Consider the following 21357-nt stretch of genomic DNA (forward strand, 5'->3'; position numbering starts at 1 on the left):
TAAAAACTGTATTTGTAGTAAGTTCACCATTCAACCATTCATAAGTCCTTCCTGAATGTTAATTTTCTCTCTCTGCTAGATTATAAAGTCTTTGAAGCCAACGATCATGTCTTTTAGTTTTTGTATTCCCATGGTTATCTATTTACTCTATAAACAGAATAGATACTAAATGTATACATATTACTCTCTCAGTAGCTGCCCTAAACCACCAAAAGCATGGGGCTATAAGAAGAGAGATTTTCTAATAAAGAAAAAAAGAAGAAAAAAAAAACAAACCAAACCACCAGTCTTGTAATTTCAGGAATCCTGCTGTGGCAAAAGCAGCAAGAAGTGGAGTTGGGCTCTCCTAAATTACTGTTGGACCCCGCTTCACAGATTAGCCTTCAGTACAGTTAAATTTGCAGCATGATAAACACAGGTGTCAATGTTTTATACAGGAATTTGAAGGGTAAGGACCAAAATTCTCAGTGCAATTACAAATACTTCCCATAAAAATAATCAAATGGGAATCCCCTGTGATAAATAATTTCTCAAAGTTTTCATTAAAAACTTAAGAAAAAGGTAAATAAACCAAACTTCTTCATAGAAAAATTGTATTTACAACTCCATTCAAAAGCAGTTTTTAAAAGCAAACAATTTAACACTGAAATTCAGAAATCTATGCTCACCCAAAGTTGCCACGTCTAATAAATTATTAACAGAATACTGCATCAAAAATAAGGCAATAACCCAAGATATCCCATTAACAATTTCTCCACTCCCACAACTAGGAAGAATTAATCTATCTAGTAGCAAATGATATTTCATTCCGTTTCAGCATATCTGAAGTCCTTAAGGGCAAAAGTGATAAAACATGATCTTCATTCTTCATTAGACTCTTAGAACACTTGAAGGAAAATAATTTCTAAAGCACAAAGAGGTAAAGAGGTATAATCCTTTAAAAAGATGTACTCAGTGTTCAAAATTCAAGAATGCAGTATTAATACACAATGGGCGTTAGCTGAACATACGCAATACAGTGACAGCAAATTAATTTATTTAGTACTTTTTCCATTCCATATCATCAGGAGGATTGATTTCAACTTTCCTTTTACCTACATCAGACCAGTTGGTACTCAAAACTGTACCACCAGACTCCATCTGCAATAAAAAATAAAAATAGATTAATTATTGGTCCATGTAATCAAAACAGAATATTTTTCTAAAAACATTCCAAGCACAGAGTCCCCAATATAAGCTATGTTTGGCTCAATATACACAAGACAATATTCTGTTTTAACCTCAGGCTTTCCAGATAAGTTACCATATCGTGTGAAAATCTGAAAAGGAAACTCTAGTTAGGTAGGAGGACCATGTCCACACACACTGCCATATAAAGCACATGTCTCCCTGCTAATCAGCACAGAGGTATATGTGAAAAACCACCTTCAGATGAAAATATTGGGTTGGCCAAAAAGTCCCTTCAGCTTTAAAGTAAAAATAAAAGACACATTTTTCATTTTCACCAAGAACTTTATTGAACAATGTATTCACCATTTTGTTCCCCTACCTTCTGCCATTTTTCAGGCAACATCTTCCCAAAACTTATCTTTTTGAGCAAAGAATTGTTCCAGGTGCCTTTTGCAGTCTTCCAGGGAATTGAAATTTTTCCATTAAGAGAATTTTGTAAAGACCGAAATACATGGAAATCCAAGGGTACAATAATCTGGTGAATACAGTGGATGAATGGGAACTTCTCAGCCAAGCTGTAACAGTTTTTGCCTGGTCATCAAAGAAACATGTGGTCTCGTGTTATCCTGATGGAAGATTATGCATTTTCTGTTGACTAATTCTGAACGCTTTTCATTAAGTGCTGCTTTCAGATCATCTAACTGGGAGCAGTACTTGTTGGAATCAATTGTTTGCTTTTCCAAAAGTAGCTCATAATAGAGGACTCCCTTCCAATCTCACCATATACACAACATCACCTTCTCTGGATGAAGACTGGCCTTTGGTGTGGTTGGTGGTGGTTCATTTTGCTTGCCCCACAAGCGAAATATTGTTCCACAATATTGTACAGCATCCACTTTTCATTGCCCATCACAATTTGTTTTAAAAATGGAACGTTTTCATTACGTTTAAGTAGAGAATCACATGCGGAAATACAGTCAAGGTTTTTTTCACTTAACTTATGTGGAACCCAAACATCAAAGCGATTAACATAACCAAGCTGGTGCAAATGATTTTCAACGCTTGATTTAGATATTTTGAGTATGTCAGCTATCTCCCGCATGGTATAACATTGATTGTTCTCAATTAATGTCTCGATTTGACCACTATCAACTTCAACTGGTCTACCCAACCATGGAGCATCGTCCAGTGAGAAATCTCCAGTACGAAACTTCACAAACCACTTTTGATCAGTCACAGCACCTTCTCCATACACTGCACAAATCTGTTTTTGTGTTTCAGTTGCGTTTTTACCTTTCTTGAAATAATAAAGCATAATATGCAGAAAATGTTGCTTTTTTCCTTCCATCTTCAATATTAAAATAGCTACACAAAAATTCACTAATTTTGATAAGTTTTAAAAAAATGCACCCTGATATGACAGCTGTCACAATACAATCTAACAAAACTGTTTCGAATGAAGCTAAAGACAACTAAGCACTACTAGAGCCATCTTACTGGGGAAACCTAACGAACTTTTTGGCCAACCCAATGAAATTGGCTCCCAAAGAAAACGATAATGTCATCTCTTTTGCTGAGCACAGTGAAGACTTTGCGAAGTAAACTCTTTCTAGTTGGAGAGAACTTTAAGAGACCCATCTCTCTCTGTCAAATGTACACAAGTGTATGCTGGAATTATTTTTAAATCAAGGTACATACATACACAGACACATAAAGTTAGTGTCTCAGTAAAGCACTGGTCATCTATTTACTACCCACTGAATATAACACCTACTAACAAACCTAGCATATTCATAAATACATTTAAAAAATAAAGCTGTAACTGTTAATGCAATAAAAATTCATTGATTTGGATCACAGCAAAGAATAGAAAATTGTTAAAATCTAAACATTTGAAAATAATCAGCTATGTTACTGGTGAATGTATAAAGTTACATATGCTAGCATTACACTGGAGTCTCAAAATAATCCCAATGCCCCACACTCTCTACCAAGCTCCTAGCCATGGGTTCCTTTGCACGGGATGCTCTCCTCTGTCCCGGTTCTTTTTATGTCTTTAGTTATCCTCCAAACATGACATGTCACCATCTCTCTGTGGCCTTCTTTGACCCTAGTCAGGACTCTAGCTACTCTTGTAGGACTTGTCTATGACACTGCACTGATAAAATTTTACGAATCTGCCTTCTCATACCTGCTTCCCACCCGTGGCTCCAAACTAAAGCTGAGAGTTTCTAAAAGGAAAGAAACATATTTTACCAATACTTATATCCTAGATCTAAGTGCAGTAGCCTGGCACACAGTAGGCTGCAAATAAAATACTGAATAAAATGGGACAAGTTTATATAATAACTACTCCTAAGAGAACTAAACGAAGCAGATTTAATTTATAATCTGATCATATTTGCTGATGACATTTATTTTCCCCTTTCTTCTTATGGACTGCAGTGCAACTGAGCACTTCCATGATTATTCTGTATATGTTGATCTTTTTGCCCAATTAGACAGAGAGATCAGAGTTAAGATAGAGTCTGTTTCTTTGTACAGGCAGACCTCGTTTTATTGTGCTTCACTTTACTGCACTTTGCAGATACTGCATTTTTTACAAACTGAAGATTTGTGGCAACCCTGCAAAAAGTGAATCTATTGACGTCATTCTTCCAACAGCACGTGCTCACTTCATGTCTGTCACATTTTGATAACTCTCTTATATTTCAAACTTTTTCACTGTTATTATCTTTGTTATGGGGATGTGTGATCAGTGATCTTTGATACTACTACTGCAAAAAACTATGACTTGCTGAAGACTGAGATGATAAAGCTAGCATATTTTAGCAATAAAGAATTTTTAAATTAAGGTACATGCATTATTTTTTAGACATAATGTTATTACACACTCAGTAGACTACAGCATAGTGTAAACATAACTTTCATATGTACTGAGAAACCAAAAAAGTGTGACTCACTTTATTGCAAAATTTGCTTTATGATGGTGGTCTAGAACTGAACCCACAGTTCTCCAAGGTATGCCTGTATTCCCCCACAAAGACAGAAGCAAGCCCTTGGTATGTTCCAGGTCAATGCTGCCAAACAGATGGCTTATTTTATGCATACGTATGGTTCGGTTACACTTAGCAAAGTTTCTGTATGAAAATGGACACAGATTCTCTAATATAACTTTGAAATCTCACACACTATTTTGTCCACAAGTTCTTAAAAGTCAACACTGAAACTGATTTCAGGGAATTCCCTGGCGGTCCAGTGGTTAGGACTCCATGTATCCACTGCAGGGGGCACACATTCAATCCCTGGTGGGGGAACTAAGAGCCTGCAAGCTGCCCAGCGTGGCAAAACAAACTAACAAAACCCTGATTTCTCCTTTTGGAGGCATTAAGTGAGTGTACTTTTTCCTAGTCTTCCCACTAAGTACAACTAAAAACCTTGTATGTTATATAAATAACAAATATAAGACAACTCTAAAAGGTGAAAAGAAGACAAATCAGCTAGGGACCTTGGTGGTGAGTTCTTTGGGTTTTCTTTTTGCCTTATGTTTTCCAAGAGCTGGAACTGAAGAGGCTGGAAATGCCAAAGGGTGCAAACAAAAAAAGTCCCAACAAAAGCCTTATTTCTCTAGCCAATGGACAAAGACAAACAGAAAGAGAGAAAACTTTTAGACAATAATCACTCTAGCTAAACACCACAGTAAAAAACTGTGGTCCCATCCCCACCCAGGCCAGTGAAGGCTGAATGAAGAGCCTAAACTTCCACCCATGCTATGCTATCACAAACCGGCCTCCTCTGTTGCCTGTGGTGTCAGTGGAAACCACGTGGGGAGCTAGAATTCCTACCTATTCCCAGCAGTAACAAGGAGATGTCCTGGGGTGTCAACGGAGGTAGAGTGGGGTACCTGGATTTCTACCTCCACCTGGCAATAGTGAGGTAGTGACTTCCCTTCCTTTGCCAGAGGGGTTGTCAGAGAAAGCCATCTAAGACAGATGGTTTAAATAAGATCCAGAGTCTTGTAACATGAAAATGTCCAGATTTCAACTGAATATCACTTGGCACTGGTGAAAAACACCAAGAACCAGGAAGATTTCAGATTATATGTTTAAAAAGAGAAGACAATCAATAGATGCTAACACAGAGATGAAAGAGATGTTAAAATTATCTGACACATTTTTAAAGCAGTCAGGGTAAAAATGCTTCAACAAGAATTATGAACTAGCTTGAAACAAATGAAAAAAATAGAAAACCTCAGTAAAGAAACAGAAGACATAAAGAAGAACCAAATGAAAGTTTTATAATTGAAAAATACACTTGAAATAAAAACGTCAGTGAATGGGCTCAAGAGCAGAATAGAGAGAATAGAGCAAAGAATCAGTGAACCGGAAAACAGAACAATATAAATCACCCAATCTGAATGACAGAGACAAAACAGAGAAAAAATGAACGGTTCTCAGGAATGTATAGTACTGTAACAAAATATCCAATACCTGTGTCATTGGGTTCCAGGAAGAAGAAAACAAAGAAGGAAGGTCTGAAAAAGTACTCAATGGTATAATGAATGAAAAGATCCCAAATTTGGCAAAAGACATAAACCTATAGATACAAGAAACTGAGTAAATCCCAACCAGTATAAACCCAAAGAAATCCTTGTCAATAGAAAGAATCTGTTATGGACAGATCTACTCTGAAAGAATGCCCAAAGGAAGTTCTCCAAACAGAAGGAGGGACTTCCCTGGTGGTCCAGTGGTTAAGAATCCGCCTTCCAGTGCGGGGAACACGGGTTCAATCCCTGGTCAGGGAACTAAGCCTGTGTGCGGCCAACTACTGAGCATGTGGGGCACAACTAGAGAGCCAGCGTGCCTCAATTACAGAGCCCACGCGCCACAACTACTGAGCCTGAGCACCACAACTAGAGAGAAGCCCACATGCCGCAATGAGGAGCTCAAAAGCCACAGCGGAGGATCCTGCATGCTGCAACTAAGACCTGATGCAGCCAAAAATAAAATGAATAAATAAATATTTTTTTAAAAAATGAGAGGAGACAATGTGTTCAGGAGTTTAAAAAGAAAAAAAAAAGAAACAAACAATGGAAACCTGAAAGTCAGAAAGGAAGAAAGAAAAAGGTCACAATATAGATAAATGCAATAGAGTTTGCTTTTCCTCTACGTTTTCTAAATTATTACACTGTATGATGTGGTTTCTAAACATATAGAGAAGAATTATTTAAGAAAATTATAAATGAGAAAAAGTAAAAGGACATAAAGGGAGGTAAGGTTTCTATACGTCATTCAGTGTCAAAAAAAATAACACCAGTGGACTATGATAAACTAAGTATAATATAGCTAATATAAAATTTAGAGCAACCAAAGATACACTACAAAACACTATAGATAAATCAAGATGAAATTCTAAAAACCGTTCAAGTACCCATAGGAAGGCAGGAAAAACAAATACAGAACAAACAGAAAACTTACGTGGTAGACATAAGTAAGTCCTAATGTACCAATAATTACATTAAAAGTTAAGTGGTCCAAATGCATCAATTAAAAGAGACTGGCAGAATAAATTTAAAAAAACATGACCCAACATGCTGTCTAAAAGAAATTCACTTTAAATATGACTTAGAAATCTGAAAAAGAATGAATATATATAAGTGAATCACTTTGCTGTACACCTGAAACTAACACAACACTGTAAATCAACTATACTCCAATAAAATTGTTAAAATAAAATTTAAAATGTTTAAAAAACGACTTAGGCAAGGTTGAAAGTAAAAGGACGGAACAAGATATATCATGCAAAAATTAACCAAAAGACATAAGAATCAGCTATATTAACATCAAAGCAAAGAAAATTACCAGAGCTAGAGAATGACATTATATAATGATAAAAAGGTCAATCCACCATGAAAATACAGCAATCCTAAATGCATATGAACCAAACAACAGAGCTGCAAAATATGTGAAGCAAAAATTGACAGAACTTAAAGGTGGAATCAATAAATCCACAATTATAGCTGAAGACCCTCTCTCAATCAGTAGAACAGTAAGACAGAAAATCAACAACAGTATCAATCAACAGGATCTAAGTGACGTTTATGGAACACTCCATTCAACAAGAGCAGAATATACATGCTTTTCAAGTGGAATATATACTTAGGATAAGAAGTCTCAAGTGAAATCAAAATATATACTGAACTGAATAAAAATGAAAAAGTAACATCAAAATTTGTGGAAGACAGCTGAATTCTTCTGAGAGGGAAATTTATAGCATAAACACATATAACAGAAAAAAGAAAAAGGGTCAAATCAATAATCTAAGTTCATATCCACAGAACCTATTAAAAAAAGAATAACAAAATAAACCCAAAGTAAGCATAAGGAAGAAAATAATTAAAAGCAGAAATAAATGAAATTTAGAACAAAAAAAATAGGAGGAAAAATTTAAGATCAACAAAAAGCTGATTCTTTGGAGGAAAAAAAGTAAATAAAATTGACAAACCCTAGCAAGACAAAGGAAAAAAAAAAAGACACAAATTACCATTATAGGAATGAAATGGGTTATCACTACAGACCCTGCAGTCATCAAAAGACCCTGCAGTTCCCTTCAAAGTTGAAGGGAACCCTACCAACACTAACAACTTAAACGGACCAATTCCTCAAAAACAAACTACCACAAGTCACTCAATACGAAATAGACAACCTGAAGAGTCCTATAAGCTACTGGGATAACGAAATTCATAATTTAAAATCTCCCAAATAAAGAAGTATCAAGGCCTAGATGGCTTCATTGGTTTAAATAATCTTTAAAGACAACACTAATTCTACAAATACCCTCCCCCCAAAAAAGAAGAGGATGGAGCACTTCCCAATCCATTCTATGACGTATTACCCTGATACCAAAACCAGAAAAAGCACCAAAAAAGAATACTGTAGACCAACATGCCTCATAAATATAGACACAAAAATGCTGAAAGTATTTAAAAATAGAATTGAGTAATATATAAAAAGAATTATACACTATGACCAACTGGGGTTTATCCCAGGGATGCAAAGCTGGTTCAACAGTAGAACAGCAGAAATCAATCATATTAATCACATAAAATCACCACTTTGACAAATTAAAGAAAAAAATCACCTAATCATATTGACCACATGCAGAAATATTGCAGAAAAAGTATTTGACAAGTCAACAGCCATTCATGATAAAAATCTCAGAAAAAAAGAAATAGAGCAAAACTTTCTTAATTTGATAAGCATCTACAAAAACCTACAGCTAACATTATACTTAATGGTGAAAGACTGAATGGTTTTTCTCTTAAGACGGAGAACAAGGCATCGGTGTCTACTCTCACCAATCTTATTCAACATAGTGCTGGAAGTTCTAGCCAATAAAAGGAAATAAAGGGCACACATATTGGAAAGGAAGAAATTAAACTGTCCCTATCTGAAATACCTCCTTAGGTAGGTTTATTCCTAGGTATTTTATTCTTTTTGTTGCAATGGTGAATGGAATTGTTTCTGTAATTTCTCTTTCTGATCTTTTGTTGTTAGTGTATAGGAATTGCAAGAGATTAAACTGTCCCTATTTGAAGATACGATTGTCTACATAGAAAATCACAAGGAATCACAAAGAATCTACCAAAAAAAATCTCCTAGAACCAGTAAGTGAGTTCAACAAGGTAAATACAAGATAAATGCAAGATAAACATTAAAAACAAAACAAAAAAACCCTGTATTTCTAGATACTAACAACAAACACATGGATGCCAAAATTAAACATATAATACCATTTATAATCACTCAAAAAAAAGAACCCAATACTTAGGTATATCCAGTAACACACACAACTACTGAAGCCCACGCACCTAGAGCCCATGCTCCACAACAAGAGAAGCCACTGCAATGAGAAGCCTGCGCACCTCAACGAAGAGAAACCCCCGCTAGCCGCAACTAGAGAAAACCCACGTGCAGCAACGAAGAGCCAATGCAGCCAAAATAAATAAATAAAAAAATAAATAAAAAAGAAATGTTCTCTATCTTAACTGTCAATATCATGGTTGTAATATTATAATTCTGCAAGACGTTTCTACTGGGGAAAACTGTAAAGGATATAAGGGATCTCTATTACTTCTTCCAACTGCATGTGAGTCTACAATTATCTCAAAATAAAAAGTTTAATTAAAAACAATTTTATAAGGCAATAGTGAAAAGCATAATCATGATCAGTTACCACTTGGTAACTTACATGGAATATCTGAGCCACAAACACACTTATTACCTGTATGTTAGTTTTAATTATTAAATATTAACTTTAACTTTCTACTGTAAATATCAACACCTTAAAAGAAGACAGTGACATTTCCAGAGCTACGGGTAAAAGTCAAATGATTACAGCTTCAAGCAAAATCTACATGGTTCTATAGTGATGACTTGTCATTAAAATCTCAGAACTTGATGCCTAATTCAGGTGGTATTCATGCCCTGGCAAAAAGCCTGAATTTTCTTAATCAATACAGAAATTATTAACAAACCAATGAATAATTAATGTGCACCTTCTACTTGGCAAACACTGTTCTGGAAGTTTCCCTTCTATATTCTTCATCTGACACTGAGATTATACACGATACCAGAAGGTAAACACCGGAAGCTCACTCAGCTATTGTGATAAATCCAACTGAAATAACTCTATATCATCCACTCACTATAACCTTGGTATTTCTTAAGACTTCCAAGTTCTAACTCCCTGATGAAAAAATTTATTTGGAATATACCATTTGTTTCTCACCTCCTCCACAAGTTCCCAACTTCCTCAGTAATTACTCTAAGTTTAGAGCAAGAACAAATGTTCAGACAAAGTCCATTCAAAATGGTCTCCCAACTACAGTACATGCAATCTGATCTCAAATTACATACTTATTTTTTTTTAATTTGTGAAATTTACTACTACAATAGATTTTCTTAAAGTTTATATTCTTACAAATGATTTGTTCATGGCACGTTTCACTTCATCAGAACCATCTGAATAGATCTGCTGAAATAATTTGTTTAAAGCTGCATCTCCCTCCAACTTCTCATTCTTTTCTTCTTCTTTGATCTCACCAACTAATTTATCCCAATTTCTTGTATAATGAGATGATGATGGATACAGGTTCTTTATATCTATGGAGTAAAAAAAGACAAAAGTGATTAATCAACATGTGATTATGTCAAGCATATGTAACTTTCTGATCATGATGTATACAACATCTTAGCAAATAGTTTTAAGTCACTGAATTTCATGTTTGTAATAAATGTCTTTCTGATATATAAATCAATAATTAACATTTACACTTCTAAAAACTGAATCAGTTAGCATAATGTAAAATCTGGGAATTTCTTTTGAGCAAAATAACTCAAAGTGTAAACTTTTGGTACATTATGCAAAATTAGATTAAAAAACAGATCCTTCATGTTAATGATACGAGAAACTGGGTGAGAAGCATACAGGAACTTTTATGTTTACAAAACAGGTGCAAAGATAGTACAAACAATTCTAAAAATAGTAATTTTTTAAAAAGATGCTTCATTAACAAATTTCTCTAAACAGTTTTAATAAACGTTAAAAATGTGGCTTTTCCTGAGGTACTTGTATCTTTCAGAGTAGAAATAAGCTGAAAGTATTGAACTGCCAGGCCATCTGCCAGTGAGTTAAGACTCGATCCTCTCCCCACATTAAAAATATTAGATTACTTCAGTAGGAGAAAACAATAAAGAATTCCTGAATGTTGAAAAATACTACACGTGATGATCTAGAGTTCAGCGCCCACATCATGCACACATAGAAAATGACAATATTTGTAGGGCACATTGGGATAAACAGAGGCTGGTTGCAGCCAGAGAGGCAACGAACCCAGGGACTCAGGCACTGCCAACACTGCCCCAAAGACCAAGGGAATCAAGATCTTCACACACAAATAATTAAAAGGTAACTAAACAGTTACCTAAGAGCTGTAAGAGCAGTTCTGTCCACTATTCAATGGAAATATAATGTAAGCCACAAATGCGACTCACATACATAATTTAAAAATTTCTAGTAGCCACATTACTAAAAAGAATCAGGTGAAATGTATCCTAATTATATGTTTTATTTAGCCTAATACATGCAAAATAATATCAGGTCAACATGAAATCAATATAAAAATATTAAGATATTTTATATTTTTTTTCATACTAAGTCTTCAAAATCTGGTAGGTATTTTACATTTAGAGCACATCTCAATCCAGACTAGTCATATTCCAAGTAGTCAACAGGTACAGTAGCCACAGCTACTACCCTGGACAGTACAGCTATAGAGCTTTAAAAAAAAACGGATTCAAAACTTCCCTATGAGTATATTAGGACACATGAATGCTAGTCTAAACGTCCCTCTTGCACTGCTGCCTAGAGCTCTATATATGCCCTTTCTCAAAATAGTTGAGAAACTACTAATTGTTCATTCTGCTTTTCCATCCTTTCTCTTCACCTGTAAACCAACTCCCTCCCTGCTCATCTCACCCCCACCCCACAACAAAACAAAACCACAGCACACCACAGTTTTATTCAGGGCAAGCATACTGTTTTCCAAATTTTATCTATCCTTCCTCTACAAGTAATCTCCTCTATCTTCTGTACATTTTCACTACTAGCCAGGAAAACAAAAACATGCGTGCCATGGTAAATTAAGAACCTAGGAAACATGGGTTTAATTAATCCTAACGCTGATTCGCCAGATGGGAGCACAGTTCTAATCTCCATTTCACAGATAAGAAAGCTGACCCAGATAGGTTAATCAACTTGCCTTTATCTGCAGTCTCCAGCTTGTCAAAACTCTGACAAGCATATTAACTCCTTACAAAAATGTAACAGGTCAGGAGGAATAGCATCTTGAATCTCCAAGGCACTGAGTTTAGAGAGTTTGTAACTGTAACACCAAAAAATCTTTAATCTCAGAAAGAAGTTAACACCTGTAGAGATGGTAGATGAACTACTGAGAGACAGGTAACCTAACTTCCTTGCTTATTCACTGTAATATTGATATCAAATAACTGCAAAGATACTCATGTCAGCAGAGACTTCCCATTGTTAAAAATGCAGCAACAGGCAGTATCACACGTGGGGTAGAAGAACCAGGGTCAGACTCTAAATGGCTGGATTTAGTCCCAGACAATGAAAACTGCTAGGTAATCTTAGGCAAGTTGCTTAACCTTTCTGAGCCTGTAAAATAGGAAGAACAATACTAGGCTACCTAATATCAGGGCTGCTGTTAGACTTAGGTGAGATACTATATTAAAAGTGTTGATATTTCTTTTAAAAAATGCTTTAAGCTATATATAAACCTCAATCCAAAAGTATCTGGGAGTCAGCCCCGAGAAGAGTGCATAATATCTTTACTATACCTTTCACATAAAGTGGGGAGCAGAAGCTTAATAAAGAGCTTATATACCAACTTGAAGTATTTCAATTCTTAAAAATTATCTATTGGTGTCAATTCTCTGGCTTTGTTAATCATGCTATAGGTTAGTTACGATATTATCATGCAGGGAAACTGGGTGAAGGGTACATGGGAACTCTATTATTTCTGCAACTTCTATTAGAATCTAAAATCATTTCAAAATAAAATTTAAAAATGATCTGTTGGCTAACTTAGTGTTTTCTACAAAGTGCCATAAGGAAATTATATTTTCTTTTATAGAAGAAAGCAGTGAAAAATCTAAAAGTAGCTGAAACTTAGAGTTACCTCTTTTCAGTCATCAAATCAGAACATTATCTCTAATCAAAGGAAATTTCTCTCCATTCATTAATGAGGCCATTGCTATAAAATAGTCTTAGACTGTAGTTCTAAGTGTGTCCTACAGATTAATCATTCCATTAGAAAAATACCTATGTGCCTATTGCCTATGCTCAGAACTGACCACAACATAGTCTGTCCCTTAAAGGGTTAAGCAATCAACCTTATTCTACCCCTAAGCCTGCCTTAGGCCTTCATTAGCTGTTTGCCTCCACCTCTTAGAAATATACTGAGGGACTTCCCTGGTGGTGCAATGGTTAAGAATCTGCCTGCCAATGCAGGGGACACGGGTTCGATCTCCAGTCTGGGAAGATCCCAAATGCTGCGGAGCAACTAAGCCCGTGAGCCACAACTACTGAGCCTGCGCTCTAGAGCCCATGAGCCACAACTACTGAAGCCTGTGCTCCACAACAAGAGAAGACCCCGCAACGAGAAGCCCGTGCACCACAATGAACGAGAAGCCCGTGCACCACAATGAAGAGTGCCCCTGCTCGCCACAACTGGAGAAAGTCTGCGTGTAGCAATGAAGACCCAACGCAGCCAAAAATAAATAAATAAATTTATAAAAAAAAAAAAAAGAGAAATATACTGAAATGGGGAACTTCTCTGATGGTCCAGCAGTTAAGATTCGGCGCTCCCAATGCTGGGGGCCTGTTTGATCCCTGGTCGGGGAACCAAGATCCCACGTGGCACAACTAAGTCTGTGTGCTAAAACTACTGAACCACACAACTAGAGAAGCCCGCACACCACAACGAAGACCCAGCACAGCCAAAACATGAGAGAGAGACAGACAGAGAGACACAGACATACAGACATAGACAGAGAGAGAGAGGGAGAAATGGGCTAGATACTTTTCACTGTGAAGCCTTGAAATTCCAGGAAATTAGAGTTGACATAATTAGAAGAAACAGAAAGGAATAAATAAGAGGGGAGAAGGGAAGAGGAGGAGATACATCAGCAGAGTAAACTACTAATTCACGTAAAACACAGAAAGAAAAAATAGGAAAGGCCAACACACAAAAGCAAACAACCCCCAACTGACATCACAAACTGACATGATAAACAATAAATCCCAATTCCCTCTGGGCTTTTGCTGCCATTTATCTGTATTCTTATGGAGTTTAAGAAGTTAGAACCATCATAAGAAATACTCTGTTTTCATTACAGAGCAACCTCCTTATATTCAATGTATCTTATCTTGGGAACATAAATAATGAAAATAGAATACTCATTACTATTTAATTTCAACTATATAACACAATATGAATTTAAAGCTCATCAAGGCCAGAAAACAAACCTGTTATGAACCGTCTGGGGTTAGGCACCTCTCCTTGCCCCTCTAGCTTTTCCCATCTCACAGCCTCTGGCTTTTTCATTTTAATTTCAATCTAGAGGAAACACCAAATAAAATCTATTATTCAATGTAAAATACACAAAACAGTGAAAAAAATGCAATTTCTTTAACTTATCAATGTTTTATAAGAACAGTGTCCTCAAACAGTTTCCTTAAACTATACCAAGTTAAATTCGAAAAACTTGAAACATTTATTTTGTTTCTACTTAAAAGCCACCCTTCAAAAACAATATACATACACACTATAAACTACAATTAAGAGTCTTGAAATCCACATGCTTTTCTTCTAAAGCAGTGTTGTCAACCAGGGGTAATTTTGTCCCCCGGGGAAATCTGGCAATGTCTGGATACACTGTTGGGTCATCACAACTGAGGTGGGAGTGAGGAGTGACTAGGGGTACTACTAAACATCCTATAACATGCAGGGCAATTCCCATGACAAAGCATTATTCAGCCCCAAATGTTAACAGTGCCCACCACTGAGAAACCATGTTCTAAAGGAATTACTACATTTCCATGTACATTAACCTGTTTTAGAGTAGAGAAATTCATTCCATTGTATAAAAATGATACAAGTGAAACTGAGGGCAGTCACCAGGTAGATCCCTTAAACTATAACTTGCTTGATAAATAACATCCTGTAACCTGCCTTCACTGATTAAGCTCACTTTAATTGTTCTTGCAAACTGCATACCCTCCAAGTTTCATGTAACCCGAACAACATATCACAAGACTCCTTTAACTATTCCCTATATAAAACACCTCTGATATATGGGGCATTATAGTAATGGTAACTGTTTTCCAGGAACATGGAGCTACTCTTGCCCAGTTCAAACCAGTCAAGACCACTGACCACTCAACTGGGCCGTCTCGAGTATCTCATGGATGACCTTTTGACATCAGAGGGCAAAAATCTTCACCCCCCAAATCATGCTAACGCCATTTTCTGAACATGCATCCCACGAAGCAGCATGTAACTCAGATATGCCTACACAGAACACCAATGACCTCACTTCATCATCGTTTCCCACACCTCAGACCACCTTGCTTCTTTATCCCATAAATATCCCAAGCCCCTCACCTCTGGTGAGGCAGATACAAGATTTGTTCTCCCATCTCCTCATTCGGCTGCCTCACGAACAAACCCTTTCCCTTTTGCAAACCCCGGTGTCCCAGTGTTTGGCTTGCTGTGCACTGGGTAGATGGACCTGGTTTGGTAACACAAGTTATGCTAACATTTTTACATATTTTTTACAGACCATGAGGAGCTTCGGAAGGCTTAAACTAAGGCCATTTACTACAATGAAATGTTAAAAGCATCTTTAACTCTCTAATCAAGGCTGCTCCCTTAGAATCTACCCTTAACCGTAACATACACTGGCATAGCACTTACCTTATGCTTTCCTTATTCAAATAATGCTCTCGCCCTCATTTTTAGCCTAGCAAAAATAAGCATTTACAGTGATGATAAACACAGTTATAATTATTATGCAAATGGTTTACGAATCAAATTAGAATTTTATATTCTAATGTTTTTTCTAAGAAAAGAATTACTACTTTTGTAAGTAGAAAAACACCCAGAAGACAGACTTTACAAAAAGAAAAGCCTACTGTGTCACACTTTGGTTCTTTGACCCCTTTGGGGAAGATGAATCATCTAAATTAACAATTACTGGTAATCTTTCTACCAACAGCATTTAGGGGGAGAATCCTTAAAATGTGCATTTTAAAATACTTTAACAAAACACTAAAAGAAATCTGCCAATATTTTCAGTCAGATATGAAGTGATGGAATGGAAGGGTATTTTCTTAAGGCGCACAGAAATGTAACAAAAAATGTTTTCATGAGAAAAGCAGGAAACAAATCTCACTAGAAAAGGGGCAAAACAATTAGCATTTTTAATGTAATTTACATGTTTAAATTCTACATAAATAAAATCAAACATTTAAAAGGATCTCCAGAATTCCCTAAAATGAACTATGATTAACTTTTATAAAGTAAAATACTATCAATATTTTCTCATACACAGTATTAAGTGAAAGTACTCTGATTATTTTAAGCTGTCACTGCTGGGATATTTATCAAAAAGGGTCAGAAATCCAACAGCTGCAATGACACAGAAATAGTTACTGAAAAGGACTATTAATATTATACTAAAATTTAAAACTGCATCTTGCTCCTTTAATTTTCAACTCATCCAGAAATGAAGACCTCACAAACAGTGTGTACATCAAAACTATCCTTAACTAACCTCAGCCACGGGGCACCCTATATTCACACGTGTTCCTGAGCTAAGCACCATCTATAAAAAGTCCCTTGTTTCACATGAAGAGCACTCACATCTCTGAAAGCCTCTATAACCTAAATAATTGTGCACTATGAACAAAGAGGTCTTTATAAAGCCAAAGCCCTAAGTCACAACCTGTTTCAACTGAGACATGCTGACCTGAACTTGAAATTATACTTAATCCATTCATTAAAAGAGGTGCACATAATAAACCATTTAAAACAGCTTTTTTAAAAGGTAAAAGGGGGGAGAGACTAATATTCTATGAGTTCCTTTTTACACCTACTTCACTTTTAATGCTTATATATGCTTTTAAAAATGATTCTGACAGATACTTCTCAAATTACCACCAGTACAATTTCAGATATTTTTATTGGGACCATTAATCAGCCATTCTATTTTTATTTAAGTCAAAAATAATTTAAAAGTTAACTTAAAACTTTGGTAGTTTATAACCTACTGTATAGCACAGAGAACTCTACTCAGTGCTCTGTGGTGACCTAAATGGGAAGGAAATCCAAAAACGAAGGGATATATGAATATGTATAGCTGATTCACTTTGCTGTACAGTAGAAACGAACACAGCTTTGTAAAGCAACTGTACTCCAATTAAAAAACAAACAAACAAACCTTTGGTAGTTTGCTTGAATGTTGCTCTCATATGCACAGGGAAGGCTTTCAATGTGCCGTAATATCCCAAAGCAGCATTCACAAACTACTAATAAGAATCCCTCCTCTGTTGGGTTGTCAGTTTTCAATATTATGTGTACTACCACCCACTTCTAAGGTCTCCTTTGCACAGCAGAGAGTTTAATTTTTTCCAATGAATGGAACTTCAGGTTTAAAGAAAAGTCATACTTCTGAAGGGTCAAGGCTCTTCCAGACACTACCTTCTTAAAAAGAGGTAAGTGACCTCCCACTTACTACTACAAATTGATGGTGAAGGAATCTTTCCCAGAGACTAGAGGGCTGTGCAGTTTACTGGTAAACATTTTTTTCTGGCAAACTTTTGAGAACCATCTGTTTCAAGTCTGCAGTCAATAAATGTTTCCTGATCTCTAGAATGCAGCTTTTCCAGTATTCTCTCAGTCAGCTCTTTGCACATTTAATTGCTGTACCAAAACCCTCTGTCCAATATTAGAATAGCTCGGTCTTCCCTGAGGCCAGACTGCATATCTACTGTCTTTATTTTTACACTCAAATCATTTTATAATTGTTTTTTTTTTTTTTTTTTTTGGTGGTACGCGGGCCTCTCACTGCTGTGGCCTCTCCCGTTGCGGAGCACAGGCTCCAGACGCGCAGGCTCAGTGGCCATGGCTCACGGGCCCAGCCGCTCCGCGGCATGTGGGATCTTCCCGGACCGGGGCACGAACCCGTGTCCCCTGCATCGGCAGGCAGACTCTCAACCACTGCGCCACCAGGGCAGCCCTATAATTGTTTTTAATGCAAAAGATGGTAATGAATGAAGAGGAACTGAATAAACTTCTCCGAAGTTCTAGAAGCTCAGTTCAAGTATTTATTGAGTACCTACTGTGAGCCAGGCACTATGCTGGTGCATAAGACCACCACCTCTATTCCTCTTGAAGAAATCAATCAGAAGACACATTCCCATAAACAAAAAATTCCAGCATCCATCATCTGTAGTGACAGACCTAAGTTTTGGGAAATATCTAATTATCTGGAAGGAAGTATGCCAAAATGTCATCAGTAATGAGACTGATTACGTTCTCAGCTCACTTATATTTTTCCAAATTTTCTATGATATGCATTTATTGCTTTTACAACCTGAATAAAAACCTGAATAAAAACTAAATCATCAGTATTAAATAATAATAGCAGTAATATTTATTGAGCACTTATTACATACCCCATGTACTAAGTGCTTCATATATATCATCTCACTTAACAGAAAGTGAGAAGAGAAAACCACCTATATTTTAGAGATGAGAGAGCCAATAAATAGAGTAACCTGCTGGAAGTGTCTTTTTCTGCTAGAAGTTTTACTTATTTTATTTCCTCAGAAATAAGCAGAGGTTGAGGACAAGTCAAAAACAGTCAGTTGTGTAATTCCAAAAGAGTCACAAATAGGTGCCACTTGCTGGATGTATGACTAATCACACTGAGCCTCAGTTTCGCTTGTAAAATGGGATTAATAGGGTCTACCTCACTTAGGATTCTTTTGAGGCTTAAATAAAACCACGTATGAAAACAATATAGCACTGTGTCTGGCAAGTAACAACTGAATGCTATTATGAATATCTTCATCATTGTTACAATTAGCTGAAAATCTGGGCAAATTATTTTACATCTCTAGGTTCAGTTTCCATACCTGTAAAAAGGTAATAACAATACCTACACCATTCAGTAACTGTGAGGATTACATGGGATAATACACAGCAATCAAAACAGTTACCTACTGTAATTCTCCAAAGGTCAAACAACATGGCATTGGCTAAATAAGCTACAGTAAATGCCTATCATGAAATACTTTGCTGTAAAACATCTAAGGGCATAAAAAAAATACCCATAATGAATAAGTTTAACAAGACAGCTACAGACAGTATGGACAGTAAAATCCTTTTCTTTTGAAAATAAATGTATACACATTAATAGAAAAGGCAGCTCTACAATTTGTGGATATCAGCAACTAAAGTTATTTAAAAAAACAAACAACTACAACAACAAAAAAAACCCTATTACCACGACCATATCAAAAAGGCATAACAAAACAATAATCCAAAACCCCACACACATCTGTGTGTTTCAAAAAGCAGTAGTATCCTGCCGGGACACCTCCAACCCCATTATATCATAATTAAGATTCTTCTATGAATATCAAGTAAAGGAATTTTAAAACTTCTCAAATGTCAGTGGGTTAAGAAGGCAGAAGGGGGCTCTTTGTCTCTAAGACACACATTTTTATTTCCCACAATTTCAGTTAAAAGCCTTCATATTTTATATTGATACAATACAAAAAATTACTTTGACTAAAAATAGGAACACAAGAACATTTCCACAAGGGCAAATTTACTCCAAAGGATTCTGAGAATTCTAATTTTTTCTTACAGGGAGTGAATATTAATCTTTAAAATGAATATTTCACAGCATAGCTGTTACTGAAGTTATAATCCTGTGATTGTGATAAGAGAATATTGTCACGATATTAACAAAATGAAATAAAAGAACCACTACAGCTTCTTAATAAAAAAATGGATTAATAGGCAGATATGTAAGCTGGTATTCAGTAGAACGTAGAAATAACTACTAAAGGTACTAAAAAAATATGAATTCTGACTAAGAAAAACATATTACATATTACACTGTAAAACATTTAATTGAGCGAATTCCCTGGCAGTCCAGTGGTTAGGACTCAGCATTTTCACTGCCAGGGCCCAGGTTCAATCCCTGCCAGGGAATTAAGATCCTGCAAGCTGAGCAGTGCGGCACCAGCCCCCCCGAAAAAAGAAAAAATTTAGTTAAGAAATGCTATTTCAGTATTTTAAGGATACTACCTCTTCCTCTTTTCATTGCAAATTAGATTTAGTTTGAATTAATAACACTTAACCAATGGTTATTATTACATAAATATACAACATGCATTTCTTTTTTTTTTTTTTGCGGTACGCAGGTCTCTCACTGTTGTGGCCTCTCCCGTTGCGGAGCACAGGCTCCGGATGCGCAGGCCCAGCGGCCATGGCTCACGGGCCCAGCCACTCAGCGGCCATGGCTCACGGGCCCAGCCACTCAGCGGCATGTGGGATCCTCCCGGACCGGGGCACGAACCCACGTCCCCTGCATCAGCAGGCGGACTCTCAACCACTGCACCACCAGGGAAGCCCGCAACATGCATATTTGAAGGTGAGAAAGAAAACAGGATTCTCAAAAGGCAAAGAAATAGCCCTTTTAAACCACAGATTTTACAGAATCTCTAATTTCAGGAATATTTTCCCAAGCAAAATGCACCCTTTTATCCAACCACATAAATGATTCAAGACGCCTGCAAACGTATGAAAAGCAAATTACTATTTTTCCCTTTTAGTGTCATCACTAAACAAGACTCAGTAACCCAGAGAAAGATTTTCAGTATTTTAACATTGTCTCCCTCTGCTGTATAAAAAAGATTCAAAAATTTCATCATTTACATTAAGATATAATTAAGTACAATTCTTTCCATTTGTTTCCCATAAAACACAGCTTAAAAACTGGAAGTTTAACAAAGTAATATATATTACTTCGGGTTAGGACAATAAAAATAATCATCCTCCCGAATATATCCTACAAATATAAATTCTTCAGTCCAGACAGAAAAACCTATGAAAAGAAGCAACTGCTTTACAGAAGGATAAGTATTTTTCCTGGGCCACACTGAACAATTTAGTAACTTGTGAACTTGGGGAAGGCATTTTAAGTCCATGAACCTCAATTTCTTTTCACCTGTAAAACTAAGAAGGAAAATACTTACTACACCCTGCCAACTTCATAAGGCCAACATCAGAATCCAATATAAATTCATTCTCTGAACAATTACTGACCACTCACTCACTACACACAGTGCATACGGCTAAGGATGCCAAATTTAGCAAATGAAACATACTTATATTTAAAAATTATTCAGTTTGCCAGCCCGCCAAGCTGAGATGTCAGATCAGCCATTTCTCAATAGTCACTGATGTGAAGTGCCAGGTGTGAGGCCTGTGCATGAAGCACCCTGTGAACAAGTGAAACTAGAGGA

At 36.3% G+C, this 21357-nt stretch overlaps 1 protein-coding gene across 1 annotated transcript in view; it reads right to left on the reverse strand.

The window, feature by feature from the left end:
- Nucleotides 1-387: 387 nt before the first annotated feature.
- SUGT1 (SGT1 homolog, MIS12 kinetochore complex assembly cochaperone) overlaps nt 388-21357 on the reverse strand; it is a 43472-nt gene continuing 22502 nt past the window's right edge. Inside the window, exons 11-13 of the mRNA XM_082675527.1 lie at nt 14281-14371; nt 10153-10334; nt 388-1140 (exon numbers count right to left, since the gene is read on the reverse strand). Coding sequence (XP_082531653.1) covers nt 1039-1140; nt 10153-10334; nt 14281-14371 — 375 coding nt within the window. The 3' untranslated portion in view covers nt 388-1038. The remainder of the gene's footprint in view (nt 1141-10152; nt 10335-14280; nt 14372-21357) is intronic.

This window comes from Grampus griseus (assembly GCF_964374135.1).
Source record: "Grampus griseus genome assembly, chromosome: 18".
Lineage (NCBI taxonomy): Eukaryota > Metazoa > Chordata > Mammalia > Artiodactyla > Delphinidae > Grampus > Grampus griseus.